This window comes from Martes martes (genome assembly GCF_963455335.1).
Source record: "Martes martes genome assembly, chromosome: 16".
NCBI classification, from domain to species: Eukaryota; Metazoa; Chordata; class Mammalia; order Carnivora; family Mustelidae; genus Martes; species Martes martes.
In genome coordinates, this window is record NC_137904.1 from 11,035,288 (window position 1) to 11,053,000 (window position 17,713).

At 52.7% G+C, this 17,713-nt stretch overlaps 1 protein-coding gene across 1 annotated transcript in view; it reads left to right on the top strand.

Annotated features, from left to right (window-relative positions):
* The window catches only part of LOC308357369 (multidrug and toxin extrusion protein 1-like), a 53,448-nt gene that overhangs the window by 14,086 nt on the left and 21,649 nt on the right, over nucleotides 1-17,713 (top strand). The window contains exons 2-9 of the mRNA XM_080826892.1: nucleotides 9,910-10,011; nucleotides 10,655-10,723; nucleotides 11,620-11,768; nucleotides 12,635-12,677; nucleotides 13,757-13,801; nucleotides 16,898-16,995; nucleotides 17,320-17,417; nucleotides 17,526-17,639. Of these exons, the coding sequence (XP_080683018.1) occupies nucleotides 9,925-10,011; nucleotides 10,655-10,723; nucleotides 11,620-11,768; nucleotides 12,635-12,677; nucleotides 13,757-13,801; nucleotides 16,898-16,995; nucleotides 17,320-17,417; nucleotides 17,526-17,639 (703 nt within the window). The 5' untranslated portion in view covers nucleotides 9,910-9,924. The remainder of the gene's footprint in view (nucleotides 1-9,909; nucleotides 10,012-10,654; nucleotides 10,724-11,619; nucleotides 11,769-12,634; nucleotides 12,678-13,756; nucleotides 13,802-16,897; nucleotides 16,996-17,319; nucleotides 17,418-17,525; nucleotides 17,640-17,713) is intronic.

Below are 17,713 nucleotides of genomic sequence, written 5' to 3' on the forward strand. Positions count from 1 at the left end.
ACCACCACTGTCTCTCCACCTTTGGATTTTGTCAGCAGTAAGTGGTTCAACCTGGTCTGGGAACCCCCGGAGCCTGGTGCTCTCGAACCCTCGGACCCCACCTGCATTCTCTTGTTTCAAGCCACTAAGTTTGCGGTCATCTGTTACAGCCGTAATCCACGAACATTTATCACTGGCCAAAACCGATTCAAGAAGAGGTAGAAAATCGGAATACACAAGCAACCTCGTAAGAAACAGCAACTTGTGGGGCGCCTGGGTCGCTCAGTGGGTTAAAGCCTCTGCCTTCGGCTCAGGTCATGATCCCAGGGTCCTGGGATCGAGCCCCACATTGGGTTCTCTGCTCAGCAGGGAGCCTGCTTCCCCCTCTCTCTCTGCCTGCCTCTCTGCCTGCTTGTGATCTCTGTCTGTCAAATAAATAAATAAAATCTTAAAAAAAAAATAGCAACTTGCTCCCTTTTCCTTTTTTTCTTATGTTCAAACAAAATATAGCCCCTAAAAGGATGAGCCAGTCGTCTAGACGAACGCCTTCAAAACTTCGAAGAACAGATAATTCTTTTAATTAATTAATCAATTTATTTGACAGAAAGAAAGCATGGGCACAGGCAGGGGGAGCGGCAGGCAGAGGGAGAGGGAGAAGCAGGCTCCCCGCTGAGCAGGGAGCCGGGCGCGGGGCTCGATCCTAGGACCCTGGGATCATGACCTGAGCTGAAAAGGCAGACACTTAATGACTGAGCCACCCAGGCGCCCCAAGAACAGATAATTCTTAAGATATTTTAATACAGAGCATAAAAACAGAACTGATTCTACAAGGTTATAGCCTACGTTGGACAAAGACGGGAATACAGATACAAAAAGAGTCTAACCTATGCACGCAGATAAAAAAAAATCCTGAATAAAACACTTGTAATGAATTTACCACCATGCACCAATGATACTACGTCATAATAAAAGGAAACTGATTCCAGGAACCAGTGATGGTTTATCATTAGGGAAGCTAGGATGAACTTACATTAAAATCCTAAAAGAAGAGGGATACCTGGGTGGCTCAGTCAGTAAAGCATTTGTCTTCTGCTTTAGGTCATGGTCTTGTGGACGTGGGATCGAATCCCGCATCCAGCTCTTTGCTCCACAGAGAGCCGGTTTCTTTCTCTCCCTCTGCCTGCTGCTCCCCCTGCTGTGTTCTCTCTCTCCTAAAAGAAGAGAACGTGATTTCTTTGGTGAATAAGGGGACAAAAAGGAGCAGGTGTCCCCCAAGCTCCCAATTTGCCTGCCTTTGAGAGTCAAATCTATTTATTCTGTCCGATTTTATCTAAACAATAACTTTCAGGAGCTGAACTGATAGGATATATTATTACTAACTGAAGCCCATACTTCACTCCAATTTCCTTGGTTCTTCCTGATTTTCTTTTTCTGTTCCATGATTCCACTCGGGATACTACCTGACATTTCGTTGTCCTGTCTCCTTAGGTTCCTCCTGGCTGTGACAGTTTTTCAGAGGGTCCTTGTTTTTTGTTGACCTTGACCATTTTGAAGAGTGTTAGGTGTTTCATAGCATATCTTTCAACTGGGATTTGTCTGATGTTTTTCTGATGTTTAGACTTGAAGTGGGGAGGTTGTGGGTTTTGGTGAGAAGACCAGAGATTAAGTTCCGTTTTCATCCCATCACATCAAAGGTACTATGCTTGGTTAAATAGCATCATCTGCCCCAAAGGCCTGTCTACTTGGACTTTCAGAATGCGACCTTAGGGACACCTGGGTGACTCAGTTAAGCGTCTGCTTTCAGCTCAGGTCATGATCCCAGGGTCCTGGGATCAAGTTCCGCACCAAGCTCCTTGATCAGCGGTGAGCCTGCTTCTCCCTCTGCCTGCTGCTCCCCCTGTTTTTGCTCTCTGACAAATAAATAAATAAAATAATAAATAAATAAAATCTTTAGAAAAAGAACATGACCTTATTTGAAAAGAGGGTCTTTGCAGATGTGATGAAGTTAAGATTGAGGTCGTGATTAGAATGAGTCCTGATCCCATGACTGGTGTCCTTACAAGAAAACAGAGACATAGAGGTAGACACACAGGGAATGCCATGTGGTGACAGAGAGAGAGATTGGAATTACGTTGTCACAAAACAAGGAATGCCAAAGATTGCAGGCAGCCCCCAGAAGCTAGGAGGGAAGCGTGGAAGAGATTCTCCCTTAAGCCCCCAGGAGGGAATCAACCCTGCCGAGTTGTTGATTTTATTTTATTTTAAAATTTATTTATTTATTTGAGAGAGAGAGGAAGCGGGGAGAGGGGCAGAAGGAGAGAGACTCTCAAGCGGACTCTGTGCTGAGCATGGAACCTGACATGGGACTCGATCCTCGGACCCTGAAGTCAAGAGTAGAATGTTTAACGGACTGAGCCACCCAGGCACCCCCTAAGTCCTTGAGTTTAGACATCCTTCCGCCATTAAGTTTGTGGTAACCTGTCACAGCAGCCAAAGGGTCCTAAGACAATTGCATCTATCAATATGATTTTTTTTTAAAGACTTTATTTATTTATTTGACAGAGATCACAAGTAGGCAGGCAGGCAGGCAGGCAGGCAGGCAGAGAGAGAGGAGGAAGCAGGCTCCCTGCTGAGCAGAGAGCCCGAGGCGGGACTCGATCCCAGGACCCTGGGATCATGACCTGAGCCGAAAGCAGAGGCTTTAACCCACTGAGCCACCCAGGTTCCCTATCAATACGATTTTGATAATGACCTTGATCATCTGGCTGAGACCGTATTTGGCAGTTTTCTCCACTCTGAAGTTACAATTTTTCCCCCTTTGCATACTGCGCTCCTTGGAAGGAAGTCACTGTACATAGCCCCTCTAAGGAGGGGATTCTGTTCTACATCACAAGGTACTACTACTTTGAGATTTCTTCTTCCAATATTTTCATATTTGATGTTACCAATTTTAAAAGACTGATATTATCTGTTAAGAACTTGCATGTAGCAACTTGTTAAACCTTGTTACTTACTCTGTTGGCTTTCTTTCCCATTTGGATTTTTTTATTTATTGGGATTGTGTGTAATTGTAATTGCAAGCTCTTTTCTCTCTTTCCTAATATTTATATATTACATTTGTTATATGTCTAATTGCATTGGCCAGAACTCCAGAAGGCTGTTCCAGTTAAGAATAGCAATGATTGGAGATCTAGCGCCCAGCCTAGGACTTTTGTCTGGTGGGGACTCACGCCTCCTCCTCCACTCCCTACATGAAATTCTGGTGGATCTACTAGCAGTCACAGTGGTGACATTTGGAAGCTTTTGGGTTTGTGAGTGAACAGCTAAGAGAGAATTCTTGAGATGTTTTTGATGCAAAAAGGTGATTGTATTATAGCATGGGGACAGGACCCGTGGACAGAAAGAGTGGCACTGGTTTTGTGAAGTGTTAAAAAATACTTTTTAATTAGTGGGGCTTAGGGATAGTATAAGTTTCTAATGAATTGGAAAGCAAGGCTGTCGGGACCTTGAAGGGCTAGCTGCTGTTAAGATAAAGTCACTTTTAGTTTTTAATAAAACAGAAACCTTAAGGCAGGAAGGCAGCCATGAATTCCTTGAGGAAGGTCACACTCTGTAAATTTCAGGTATTTATCGGTGGGATGTAAGCTGGAAGGAGATTTAATTTAAGCTACATTTGTCTTGCCTTTGCTTCCCTCATCAATAGCACCCAGCCCTTTTGGGACAGAGCTGAATGCAGGGTGCCCTCCAGCCAAACATTCCACCCTATTCCCCTGCCCAGGATGATTGTTTCAAAGTGCGCAAGAAACCTACATATGAAACCCACAAACATAAGTTTCTTCTCTGTTTTTTTTTTTTTTTTTGTCTGTTTGTTTCCATCTAGAAAAGGGAGGGTCTTATTACCTGGCGTAGGGGGTGGGAAAGAAAGGGGTGAGTGTTGCTGAAGGTCACCCTGCCCCCTCCAGGGAAAGAAAGGGTGCCTACAGAGAAAAATATGAAACCGGGGAGACAATCAAAAAAGGAGGGGAGGATGAGGAGAGCGGAAGGGGGGGGCGAGGGAGAACACTAAAGATCTTATTTTAAAATCCCCGAATCCAAGCTTTCTGGTTATGGGAGCCCCCAAAGTTGAATCACTTATTACAACCGAAGGCATTTCGACTATTAGGGAAGTCATCCTGTCCTGGGGACTAACGTCTGCTAGCCGATTACTGTTTAGCTGGCTGAAAGCCAAGGGGTCCACTTTCACAAGCTCACTGAGTCCTCACCCAAACCAGTGATGGAGAGGCCATTTCAGTTTTACAGAGGAGGGAACTGAGGCTCTGGGAGGCAAGCAAGTGGCTCTGCTCTCCAGGTGTCTCCCGAGTCCGAGTTTGTTAACGCTCACAAACTTTTGTTCCCCCACTTCAGGCTGATGGGTAAATAAACAAAGACGCCGGAGGTACCCGCATAGTTCTATTTGGAAAACGTGGGCTTGTTGCTCTATTTTAGTAGATACTAAGTTTTTCAATACAGTTGGTGGGCGAGGAGGAGTACGCATGTCCCGAACGCAGCCTCAAAAAGCGCGTGCTGAGCGCCCTGCGCGGAGCGAGTCCCGCCAAAGCTCAGGTGCCCGCGATGCAGGAGGGCGCCCAGCCCGCGCCCCTGGCCGACCGCCCGGGAGGAGTGAGAACTCCAGGCTCTTCTTTGCCACACGTTTCACAACCTGAAGCCCTCGGCGCAAGGCCCAAGACACGGGCAAGCCGTGGCGTCCGAGGCTCGGAGGCTCCAGGCGCCCAGAACGCTTTCCGTGTGGTCCCAGACCTTGTGCAACCTCTTGGCTTCCCAGTCCGGGAGTCCGTGGACCTCTGCGAGACGCGCGGGCGTCCACGCTCGTGCGGAGATGCAAGGGATGCGCCCAAGGTCGCGGCCGGACAGGCGGCACGCGCGGCTGGGCCCTGGGCTGCTGGCGGGCTCGCGACGCTAGGCAGGCGGCCCGGGGCGGGGACTGGGGCGGGGGCGGCCCTTCGTCCTCCCAGAGGCCGCCTCTGCGCTCCCCAAACGCAGAGCGCAGAGGTGGTCCTGTGCCCTTTCACAGGCCCCTTCTGCGCTCCCCAAACGCAGAACGCCAGGAGTATGGAGGCTGTAGAGGAGCCCCGGCCGGGAGGCCAGGGGGCCGGTCTGGGAGGTCAGGGGCCCGGGCCGGGAGGCCAGGGGCCCGGGCCGGGAGGTCAGGGGGCCGGCCTGGGAGGCCAGGGGGCCGGCCCCGAGAGCCCCGGGCCGGGAGGCCATGAGGCCGACCCCGAGAGCCCCGGGCCGCGCTGCCCGCTGCTGTCCGGCTTCAGAGAGGAGCTGCGAGCGCTCCTGCTTCTGGCGGGCCCCGCGGTGAGTAAGGCGGCGTCGGTGGGAGGTCGGCCCCGCGGGTGGGGGATCCGGGACGCGCGTGTGGCCCCGGGTGACCGGGGAGTGGGGGGGAGGGAGCGAGCGAGTTGGCGGCCGGCGGGCGGGCGCCGGGGGACGCGGTGCCCAGAGAGAGCCCGGCGGGCGCGCGTCCGGGTGCCGGGTGCCTCCGCGTGCGTCCCGGGCCGCGCTCTGCACCCTCGCCGGGGCGGACCGCCGGGCGCGGCTGGCACACCTGGCACAGCGCGCGCCGCTGGCATCCGCCCGGGCGTGGGGAGCCCCCAGGGAGCGGCCACCTGCTCGCCTCCAGGCTCTCCCGGGCGCATTCTCGGGGTGCGGACTCCATCAGGCAGACAAGTTCGCCGAACCGTTTGACGGTGTTTGAAAACTAGCTGTGGAGTTGGGACTTCGGGTAGCTAAATTACCCTAAGACAGGGTAATTAAGTTAGCCATTTAGTAATTAGTAATTAAACTACATTAGTAATTTAGTAATTAGGCTAAATTATCCTCCGCGAGGCAGGGAGGAAGGGGGTGAAATTGTCCCGGATCAAGATCTCCAAAACCTTCAGAGTTACTCGGACTCTGCAGGAGGAAACAAACCAGAGGCATCCTCTTCTGCCCCACACTCTCCTCCCGTTAGTGAGTTTATTTTTTAAAAATGTCTTTATGTGGTTCTCTTTGAAGTTGAGGTTTCTTCCAATCATTTGGTTAGGGTTTTTTCGACTTTATCTAGTTGAAAGTTATGTGGGTTTTAAAAACCACAAGAAATAGAATCCCGTCCCTGTTTTCCTGACAGTTGGGTGGTTTTGAGTCAGTGGAGTGAGTCATTTCATTGGACAAGAAGAATCCGTTGTGGTTTTAAGAGATAAGTTTTGGGCGTCTGCGTAGATATTCTGCACCTGAGAAGGTTAAGGTGGGCCGGTGCGTGTTCCTGGCGCGGTGGCGACGCTGTTGGTGGGATCGTGTGATACCTGCTGTGCTGTGCAGGGGCCAAGAGTAACGCCAGGGAGAAAGCCAGGAAACGAAAATCCATCCACCAAAAAGGTGTTTGTGAAGCTCTCTTGCAAAATGGAAAGAATGCGTGGTTTGGAATCTCCATTCTTCATATCTGGGGCCCAGTTCCCTGCTTTGATCTCAGAAGGAAGGTTAGGAAACAGCTGTGTGACCTTGAGTAATTCCCTGTCCCTACCCTCTTCTAGCCTCTGCTTTTCCATCCATAAACTGAGGCTCATAATCCGTGCCCAGATTTCCCTCACAGAGCCTCTGTGAGAAAGCTCTCTCCATAAGACTGTTACTGATGTCGTAATACAACAAACACCACAAGGCAGCTTCCTGAGATCCAGCCTCTCCGGGGACCAGTCCTTTGTCTCTGCAGGTCCCCGAAGTAACCCTTGATGCAGGAGACCTTCTAGGTCTCCAAGGACGAGAACCAGCCTGACATGCTTGGTCCTTTATGTTCGCGCGTATACAGCGTAAAGATGTATGGGGCTGTGTTGGTTATGAGTGTAATTAACATTTGTCCTTGCAGGAAAAAAAAACAACCAGAAAACCAAGGCAACCAAAGGAAAACACCACTGAGATAATTTGGGAATGCTTTTTCCTTCCAGTCCTTTGTGTGTGGGTTTGTATGTGATGGCTTTACCTAGTGATGTCTTAAGAGTTCTGGCACCTGGTCAGTTTATTGTGAATTATATATGGAGCCCCTCTTGGTCTTTCTACAGCTGTTTCCATCTGCTGTGAGCGTTCCATTTCCTGAGGGGCTTGGAGGGGGAGGAGATAGATGCCTCCTCCTCCTGTGCTCAGTGTCCCATACTCTGCTCTCCCAAGGATCTACCATCAATTAGGTGGGATGCCTGGTCTGAATTTCCTGTTTCTGATTTTGTCTCCGCCATTCACGATCTGCCTTCCAGGCCTCTCCTGTGAACGTGGACCCTTGAGGATCTGAGATAGGCTTTAGGCTCAGGTGCTTGGACTTCCCTTACCCCTCTCCCACCGCGCTTTCGGTGAGTCCTGTAGAGAGAATATTCCTAACACAAGGGAAAGTGGTGCATATCAGAACGCATGTCACTACGTGTTCTAATTGTCGTGCAGAAAATGTATTTGCGTGGGAGAGAGACATAGCTGGTAGTACCTAGTCTTGGGCATTTCAGTCATGCTTCCTTCTGGTCATTAGGATTGTAACTTTTTTTTTTTTAAGATTTTATTTATTTGACAGACAGAGATCACAAGCAGGCAGAGAGGCAGGCAGAGAAGGGGGGGAAGCAGGCTCCCTTCTGAGCAGAGAGCCTAATGTGGGGCTCCATCCCAGGACCCTGAGATCATGACCTGAGCCGAAGGCAGAGGCTTGAATCCACTGAGCCACCCAGGCACCCCCCTCCTTTTTTTTTTTTTTTTTTAAAGTATTTTACCTTTATGGCCAGGCTAGGTCAGAGTCCTGAAAATAATCCCAGAGAGGGATGGCACTCCGTCCAGGAGCACGGGTTGTGCGCTGCGTTGCCGAGGATAGAAACAGAGTGGAATAGCTTGGGTCCAAAGTGAGGGAGTTCGTTTCCATCCGTGTGCAGAAAGGACTGCCTGAGAGGGAGCCGGAGAGCCTTCCAGGGCTGCAGGGCAGGAGGACCAGAGCCGGCCCCGCAGGGTGAGGGGTGGCTGGATGGACGGGCCAGACTAAACACAAGGCATGCAGGCTAATGGCTTGATTTTTATCCTAGAGGCAGTGGGGAAAGTCCTTGGTGACATACGTAGGGCTCAGCAGAAGCAAGCTGCCTGCGTCAGGCACAAGATGATCTAGGCCAAAGTGGTAAAGGTCTCCAAGAAGCGAGGCATTTCAAAGGCTGATGGGTGCGGGGGCAGGTGGGCGGGGGAGGCCTGGGGGTCCTCACCTCCCCTCTGCCATCCATGCTCCGAGCCTGGACCACGGCAGCCTCCCTCCGGCCTCTCCCCTCTTTAGCTCGCCGCCCTAAATGCCCCACGTGGAGCCAGCCACCAAAGTCCTCTTCGGAGGGGATGTGCATGTGAGCTTGTCACCCCCTTTTGTTGGTCTCGTGAGGTCCTCTGGGGTTTGGCTTCTGCCAGGAGTTTCTCTGGTTCCCGGTGGTCCTTCCCCCTCAGCCTTGCCTCAGACCCCACATCCTCCTGCTGCTGTTTCCTCTGCCTGGAACGTTCTGCCCGGATGGTCAGCCCACCTTCACCTGCCTGTTCACCATTCAGGTGTCTGTGGAGCTTCATTTCTTCCAGAACCTTCTCTGACTCCCAGGTTGTGCTCTTAGAGCTCCTGTCATCTTTGCAGTGCCCATCTCCTGGGTAACTGGCTGTATTATCCCATGTCGAGCCCCTTTCCCTGCTCTAGGATGGGTCCCATGAAGATAGGAATGGAGCGACAGCATTCCTCGTGCTTCTGTCCATGTCCGCAGTGCTTGGCGTGTGGTTTGTGCTCCAAAGATGTTGACCCCACAAGTCGAGTGACTTGGGTCCCAGTTGTCCCTCCGTGATGAACCAGCTGTGTGACTTGGGGCTGCCTGGGTTTTCTCCTGTGTCAACGATGAGGCTGTACCCCATGACCTTGCGGCTCCTTCCAGTGTTAACCTTTCAATACCAGGAGTGAACTTTCAGGCATCCACGGGAGGGGGCGAGACCAGGGCTTCCGGCACGGTGCTCACATAGCGAGCACGCTGGGCAGGCTTCTAGCCATTGCCTCTGTGGCGTCCGGCCCTGGGGAGCTCCTTTCCAAAGCCTGCAGGTGGCAAGACTTTTGGTTCTACAGCCAGGGTAAAAACACGAGTGGGGCCTCAGTGGCAGGAAGAAACAGAGGCACGGTCTCAGTCTGATGATTTCGCTTGTGCATTTGACTACAACTAGCCCGTGCCAGTCAGGCTGTTGCTGAGACAGCCATCCATGAGGCACGCGGGGGGAACAGAATTGCCTAATTCCTCAGGCACGGCAGTGGGCCCCGTGCTGGGTCTCATCCTTGACTGGGTGTGTGGATGCAGTGGGCGTGGGGGTGTTGAAAGGCAGATCCCACCGCCCCAAAGACGTCTGGGATGTCTCTCTTTTTTTTTTTTTAAGATTTTATTTATTTATTTGACAGACAGAAATCACAAGTAGGCAGAGAGGCAGGCAGAGAGGGAGAGGAGGAAGCAGGCTCCCCGCCATGCGGGGCTCGATCCCAGGACCCTGAGATCATGACCTGAGCCAAAGGCAGAGGCTTTAACCCACTGAGCTACCCAGGAGCCCCTACTTTTTTTTTTTTTTAAGATTTATTTATTTACTTGAGAGAGAGCAAGCACTAGTGGGAGGGACAGAGGGAGAGTGAGAATCATGAGCAGACTCTGTACTAAGCACAGAGCCCGACTCGGGACTCAATCTCACGACCCTGAGATCACAACCTGAGCCGAAACCAAGAACCGGACGCTTAACCAGCTGCACCACCCAGGCACCCCCTGTTTCTTTACTTCTGACTAGAGTTGATTTTGGGGGGGCTCCTTGCATGCACCTCAAGCCCTTCTCCCACTGTGATGGTTGGGACTTGCCTGCAGCTCCTTTTCTGTCTCTTCCAAGTTCTTGGCACAGTTGATGGTGTTTCTGATCAGTTTCATAAGCTCCGTGTTCTGTGGCCACCTGGGGAAGCTGGAGCTGGACGCGGTCACCCTCGCCATCGCGGTATGTATGGGACTTACTAACACGCCTTTCTGAAAGCTGTCCTTACGGGTTTCCTCTTGCTGCTTCCCATCCTTTAATGGCTTAAACCAGCACAGTTCATTATCTTATGGTCCTGGAGGTCAGATGTCTCAAATGGGCTTGGCTGGGCTGTCCCCTTTTTTCCGTCTGCAACTCTAATTCTCCTTTGCCATGTAACCTCACGTTTTCCCAGGATCCGGGGGTTAAGACCGGACATCTCTGGAGGGCCGTTATTCATTCTCTCAGATCAGTGAATTTGTAATCCGTGGAGCTCTGGCTCCTGTCCCCACTTCCATCTCCATGATACAGAACTGGAAGGTGAAATCCTGGTGTCCAAACCTAAAACTGGGAGGAACCCCAAATTGGGGATCAAAATGCCCAGGACTTACAGAAGGAAAGGACTTGGTAATCACCTCTGGCTGAGACTTTTTCTTCTCTCTCCAAACTTGTGCCTATCCTTTAGTGGGCCCGGTGGATTTGTGCAAGGGCTCCAGGGGAGGGACAGGGCTGGCTCAGCTGACTTGGGAGGGTTGCTGGAGGCACACAGCAGCCTCTGATCCATGAGGACAGAGAAATCACCTTTCTGCCTCTTTCACTCTACATGGCCGTCTTCGTTTCTTTTCAGGTTATCAATGTTGCTGGTGTCTCCGTGGGTTTTGGCTTATCTTCTGCTTGTGACACCCTCATGTCCCAGGTAAACGGAAACTGCAGGTGACTCTCGCAAGTGACCCTGGACACATGGTGGGAGGGCCCCACTGGCAGGAAGGAAGGGTTTCGTGCACAGAGGGAGGGACTCCCGGACAGCAAGCCCTCCATTCCGCTTTCCACTGCCTGCTTTCTTGGAAATGTGGCCAGGTGCCTTGGGGGCTTGGGAAGCCATATTTATCCTTTTGACTGCAAAGGGGACACTTTGTAAAAGTCCCAGTACTTTCCATATCGCTGAGTTTGACACTGCCCCGCACTTCTCAAACTTAAGTGCCCACCTGAGCTACCTGGGAGTGGTGGTGGGGGCTTGTTAAAACAGGCCGGGGGCCTCCCACCAGTGGCCTGCTGGTAAATGTTGAATGTCCAGGTCTTGGGTGGGAGGAGGGAAATGTCCTGACCTGCATGGTTTGCTCGTTCCGGTGGCAGAAGGAGCTAGTTTGTCTGGAGCCGGTCTCAGGCTGCCACACAGACATCACTGAACATGGCCCTGGGAGAGACGTGCACAGTTTGGCTTCTGGAAGGCCACGGAAGCTCAGAGTTTCTGCTCTGAGCTTGGGGGATGGGCAGCAAGATACTGCATCTCTAAGAGGTTTCCAGCTGACCAATAGGTCATTGGGATCTCACAGGGAGCTTTCAAGAACGACTGCTCTCTGTGGCCCCACCTTGCAGCTATTAAATCCTGACTTGTCTTTGGTGGGACTGTGGCATCGGGGTTTTCAGAAGGCCCTCCAGGTGATTCCAATGGGCAGCCAAGTCTGAGAACCACGAAACCCTAAGGAGTGTGGCGAAGTCTTAGGACCATCTTTATGGATCCCAGTTGCAGGCCTTTGCGGGGCCAGGGGTGTGGCCCCTCTGCTAACGGGTTTGTTTTGACTGTGCCCCTAGACATACGGGAGCCAGAACCTGAAGCACGTGGGGGTCATCCTGCAAAGGGGGACCCTGGTGCTCCTTCTCTGCTGCTTCCCCTGCTGGGCCCTCTTCCTCAACACCGAGCAGATCCTGGTGCTCTTCCGGCAGGACCTGGCCGTGTCCAGGTCAGGCGGGCCCGCGCCGTGGTGGGGTTGGGTCCCTCTGGGCAGAAAAATGGACCCGTCCTAGTTTAGCCTCTGGGAATTACAAAGGCCACACACTTAGAGGGGGAGGTCCAAGGATTCCTCCAGCTGGCTTCTGCCAGGCCATGATGCTGTCCACACCTGGCACCCAAGGTCTACACTGGTCCTTATTGGAGTTGACTTCAGGGTGAAAAGTTCGGAGCAAAACAAGACTTGCAAACATTCTCCACTTGGCATAGTAGTTTGTGGCATTTGTTCATGGTTTTGTGGTTCTTGACCTTGGCTGATAATGCAAGTCACCTGGGTGTTTGAAAAACCCACCCATACCTGGTCCCCCTCCCCTTCTTAGCATTCTGTTTTAACCGGCCTGGGATGGGGGGCGCAGTGTGAGCATCAGTGTCTTTCAAAGTTCCCCTAGAGGATTCTAATCTGCTGCCAAGTTTGAGGTCTGCTGGTTTAGTTCAAATAAGTTCTTGTCCTCAACCAGTGGCTGTGAACCTGGGGACATTTGGCAATGTTGGGAGGTACTTCTGGTTGTCAGAACTGGTATGGGGAGAAGCCAGAGAGAATACAAAACCTCTTTCGAAGCACAGGGGAGAATTCTCTGGCCATCGTGCTGAGTTTGAAAAACCCTTTCCTAGGCTTAAAGATTTGGAAGAACCAAGAGAGGTCATCTGGGGTCTAAGTTGATAAGGTCTATGTGTCCATTACCCCATTCACACTAGCACGTTAAGCCCATTAATTCGGAAAGAGCCAAGAATGGGAAAGGCGGTGTTAGTTAGCTTAGCCTCCCTACCCTGGCCTTGAAACGGAGACCCCTGCCACCTTTTTCTCTTTTCATCATATAGGCTTACCCAGGACTACGTCATGACCTTCATTCCAGCTCTTCCTGTAAGTCTAAGGGTTACAAGGCCCCCTTCTTGAGGTTCACTGGTAGAAGGCAGCTGGGACACCTGGGAGCTCAGTGTGTTGGGTCAGTCTGGGTCAGTCCTAGGGGATTTGCACACGTGACTTTGGCTCCTTCAAGAAGCATGGCTTTAATTATGCCCCTGAAAGGCACGGACGTCTGTCCTTCAAGAAACACCTGGGTCAAAGCAAGTGCAAGGGGCCCTGTCCTGAACTCTTAAAGCCGGAAGGACCTTCTGGAATCTTCCACGGAAAGGAGTTCAGTTTTTTTTTTGTTTTTTTTTGGTGTGGTGGTAAATTCTTCCCCGTGTTGACCCCTCAGGGCCTCCTTCTAGACGTTGAGGCTTGTTTCCCTCACAGTGCATGATCACGCGGACCCCTCAGTGTGCGATCTTGTTGCACACAATAACGCATGGTCTGTGACAGTCAGAGTTCCTTTATTCAGCTGGGCGGTGTGGCTGTCTTTGGTTTGCCTGGGCGGTCATAAAACAGAACACAGGCTGGCTGGCTCCAACAGACATCGATTTTTCTCACGGGGGAGGGGGAGGCAGAAGCAGAGGGAGAAGCAGGCTTCCCACTGAGCAGGGAGCCCGATACGGGGCTCGATCCCAGGACTCTGGGATCATGACCTGAGCCAAAGGCAGAGGCTTTAATCCACTGAGCCACCCAGGCGCCCCTGTGGTCTTGAATTTATCCTGAAATCTTTAATGCTTAATATTCTTTAACTTCACCAAATAGGACTGTTGTCTCGTCTACATAAGAGGGGTACCTCCCCTAGAGTTTGCTCAGGGGTCTCCTTGACAGCCTACCACCCCCAGAAGAAGTGCCATGCACTCGAGGGAACCAGTCTCCCAGACCCTAGGGTCTCTTGGATTGTGTCCATCCATGAGAGATGTTTGGAACACCCTGGGCCCAGACACCCTGGCTGCCACCCCCATCCCCTCCTGTCATGGTGTGTCTCCGTGGCTCCATGTGGGAGCCGGGGGCAGCCAAGCCGTGGCTCCCAGCTCATGCCCTGCGTGGCAAGTCTAAAATGTTAACCTTCATTTCTTGTTCTCTCACAGGCAACCTTTCTTTATATGTTACAAGTGAAATATTTACTCAACCAGGTAATACAGACTCTCTTCTCTCTTTGGCGGGGGAGCTCATGAGAGTTCATGCCTTTGGGCAGTTGGGGAGGGGTGGCCCTAAAATATTCAGGAACCATCGAAGTCCATTTCCCTGTGTTGAAGGCGCAGGACTTTGGTGTGGAGAGGTTCATGAGGTGAAATCAAGGAAAGTACACGTTATTGTTGGCTCTGGAAAAAATCTTATCCGATTCCCCCGTGGAGATATTGCCATTGGCAGGATAGGGTTAGCACTGGAGCCGTCTTTGGCTCCCTAGAAGTGAGGGTGTGTGGCTGTGCGGCCTGCAGAGGGCACCTGTCGGGCTGCAGGGAGCCAACGTGGCAGCTCCGATCTGTCCAAAGGGCCCCACGCTCCTCTGTGGGGCGTGAAGGCCCACGTTGTAATTACACCTGACGTTGGTTAGACCTCCACATGTGACTAGCAGCAACAGCCAAAGACCCAGGACAGGAGGTACGGATTTGCGGTGCCTGGGTATGAGGGACCGTGGACTTGATTCCAGATAAATCCAGGTAAACGAAGGTACTGGCAGTGGGTCATGGCCACGGAAGCAGGCTCTCCAGGACGCATGGAGGGGCCAAGGCAGCGAAGAGAGTAGGGAGGTGGTTTTCCAACTGTTTAGTGTTCTTAAACGTAAGATCTCACCCTGTGAAGGAAACATTTCAAATCTTCATTAGTGTCTGTAAAGAGGCAGAAGACTCCATGTCTGGTGTCAGCCCGTAACCTTGTCCGAACCCACGTAGAGGCCTTGGCCTGCTCGGGACCTCCTCCCTGACCGACGGTCTCCCAGTAAATGCGGGGGCTTCTGACCACAGGCTCCAGCTTGGTCCAGTGAGCAGAGTGGGAGTGACGACCGCTCTCTCTGATCCTCGGAGGGACAGGGAAAGACCTAGAAGGAGGAGCCCGGAGCCGAGAAGGGCCAGGAGGCATTTACTGGGCTTTGGAGAACACGCGGGGCTCCCAAGGCATCCGAGTCACCGAGGGGTGGGAGTGCCGAGACCACGACCACGGTAGAGGGACACAGTGGAGGACAGAGCCAAGGAGGCGGGTCGGCCTGCGCTCAGCGTGTGGGGCTTTGTGTTTGTTCCCTGCTGAGGATATTTCAGTTGGTGGAAACCAGTGGATTGGGGGAGGAGGAGAGGGGAGTTACAGACAGGTCCAGACAAAAGATGCCGTGGGTCTCTGACAAGAAGGCATGTCCTGTGGAACCAACGGAAGTCCTATGTTGGGGTATTTCCTATAGAATGAAATGACTCTCGGCTGCAGGGACGGGCAGGAGAGCCAAGAGTTGGGTGTAACCCACCTTCCATCTTGGGGCAAAGCAGCTGGCCTGGGAACAACGTTAACACTGTTGGGGAGGCTGGGAAGAGCCCCAGATGAAACCAGGGGGCTGCTTAGACTTCCAGCACGGAGAGTTAGAGAAGGTGACCCCGCCGGCTTCTGCTGACCTTCTGTGGGAAGCTGTCTCTTGGATGTTCTCGGTTTCCATCTGTGTGTCCATAGGTCCCACATTTCCAGCTCAAACCACCAGTCTTGCCCGCTGCCCGTGGGAGGCCTGTGCACGTAGTGCCCTTGACTTTCTCATCCCCCAGGCCTGCCTCTCTGCTTACCTGCCTTCCCTCCCGGTTAGTGGCCTCCAGCATCTTTTCTTTGGGTAACCTGGCCTCACGTGGCACTCCATCCATCCTCTCCTTCATTCCCACAGCCCATCAGGGACGGTCCTGTAGGTCCTGCCTGTCCCCTCCTTACCCCCCCCCCCCACTTCAGTTCCTCTCTCGTTCTTCCTCTTCCTTCTGTGATCACTTCAGGAGCCTCTTACCAAGCCTCCCTGCTGCCACTCCTTCCCTGGGCCAACCCCATCCCATGCTACTTCCTTTACTTTCTACCTGAAAGGTAGGTGTGGTCACCTGCCTCCTTGGCTAAAAACTAAGCAGGTCACCTGATAAGTACGTGACCCATAGTCGTAGTTGGCCATGATCCTTGCCCTGGTCCCCGAGCCCAGGACTACTGAGACCACTAGAGACAAACACGCAGCAGGACAGAGTTGTGGCAGCCGCAGCGGAGGTCAGAGGAGTGTGGTTCTCACTCAACAGAGGGACAAGGGTGCTATGATTCCGTAGAGTGGAGTTCAGGAGCAATCCAAGGGAGGCCATGTTTTGGTGGGGTCCGAGCAAAGCAGGAAAGGGTCTGCCCTGCCAAGTGGACCCAAGTCCTCTCTTCCTCGGGGAGCTCAGCTGCAGATGGCCATGTCCAGAAACCCAGGAGAAGCCCACTCCCACTGAGATGGAAATCGAGGCTGCTCTTTGTGTGTGTGAGAGTGACTTCAGTCCCTCAGGCAGCTGAGGGATCTTTGAGGTCTACTGAGATGACTTCAAACAGCCAAATGTCCTGTGCTCTGGGATTTTTAGAGAGCCAGGTTTCTCAGAGAGAGAAAAAGCATTCCGAGAAGGGGCCTGGGTGACCTGTTTGCAGTCGGAGAAACAGCACCTCCTGTCATGGTCACCCCTGGCTTCCTGGTGTCTGTGGTTCTGTCCTGATGCTCGGCGGCCGGGTCTGTACGTCCCCAGCCTGTGTGTGTCGTTTTCCCCTTCTGCTGGAAGTCTTCAACTGAGATGCTGGACAGCCTGGAATTTTCTGCCCTGTACTTGCGGGCAGAGCAGGTGTGATGGAGTGCTTCCCACATTCTAGGTTTGGGAGGTCGTCCTAGGTTTTCTTACATCATCGAACTTCCATTTGGTCAAGAAAGCGCTGAGCTCTCACCCACCGTCCAGTGCGGAACGTGACTTGTTTATACTCCGTCCCTGTCAATCCTTGCGCTCTGGAAGGCCAACCAGTTTGTCTTCCTGCCTCGTTTTCACCCGCCTGCCTGCCAGTGGCCAGAGCTCCGTAACCCTCCGTAACCCTAACCCTGACCCTGGAAGGAAAAGGGTGTGGGAGGCAGGCAGGTAGGAGCAGCGAGGAAGGGCATCCAGTGAGGTCCTTGGGGCGTGCCTGGGGCAGCCCTCCGTGCCTGTGTGTTTGGGGACGAAGTGGCAGTCCCACTTCTTGGTCTCCAGCGTGGGGTGTGGTCTCTCTTTCAGGGAATCGTACTACCCCAGGTCCTAACCGGAGTAGCAGCCAACCTTGTCAATGCCCTCCTCAACTATCTTTTTCTTTATCAGCTGCATTTTGGGGTGATGTGAGTGCAACTGATTCTTGGGACGGGGGAAGGAATGACCTTGGGTTGGGGGGAGGGGTGACCTGGGGACTGGGGGAAGGAATGACCTTGGGATGGGAAAGGAATGACCATGTGGCTTTTCCAAGGCAGGATGGTGGGAGGGGTGGAAACCTAGACCTGGTCAACGTGTCTGTGTGTGGTCCCCTCCCTGGGCCACTCTGGAATACATTCTCCGGGATGGACAGTGAGGCTGCCCCCCAGAAAGAAGACGCATTCAGGGCTTACATAGGGGTCCCAGCAGCATGGAGGATGGGCACCTCCCCTCACTGGGAATGTTCTTTCCAGGGGGTCGGCACTGGCAAATACCATTTCCCAGTTCACCCTGGCACTCCTCCTTTTCTTCTATATCCTTGGGAGGAACCTGCACCAAGCTACCTGGGGAGGTAAAGACCGGCGTTTGTGTTCCAAGTTGGACGCGGGTTTTGCCTTGGGTTGAGGTCTGGCCCAGCCACCTGTGTGTCATTAATAGGTCTGTGTCCCTACTGTTACAGGGTGGTCCCGTGAGTGTCTGGAGGACTGGGCCTCCTTTTTCAGCCTGGCCATCCCCGGGATGCTCATGCTGTGCATGGAGTGGTGGGCCTATGAGATCGGGAGCTTACTGAGCGGTCAGTGTGGGGGCAGGTGGTAATGGCCGGTGTAAACGTGGGGCCCTGTCTGGAAGCGTGGTGTCAGCTGCCTC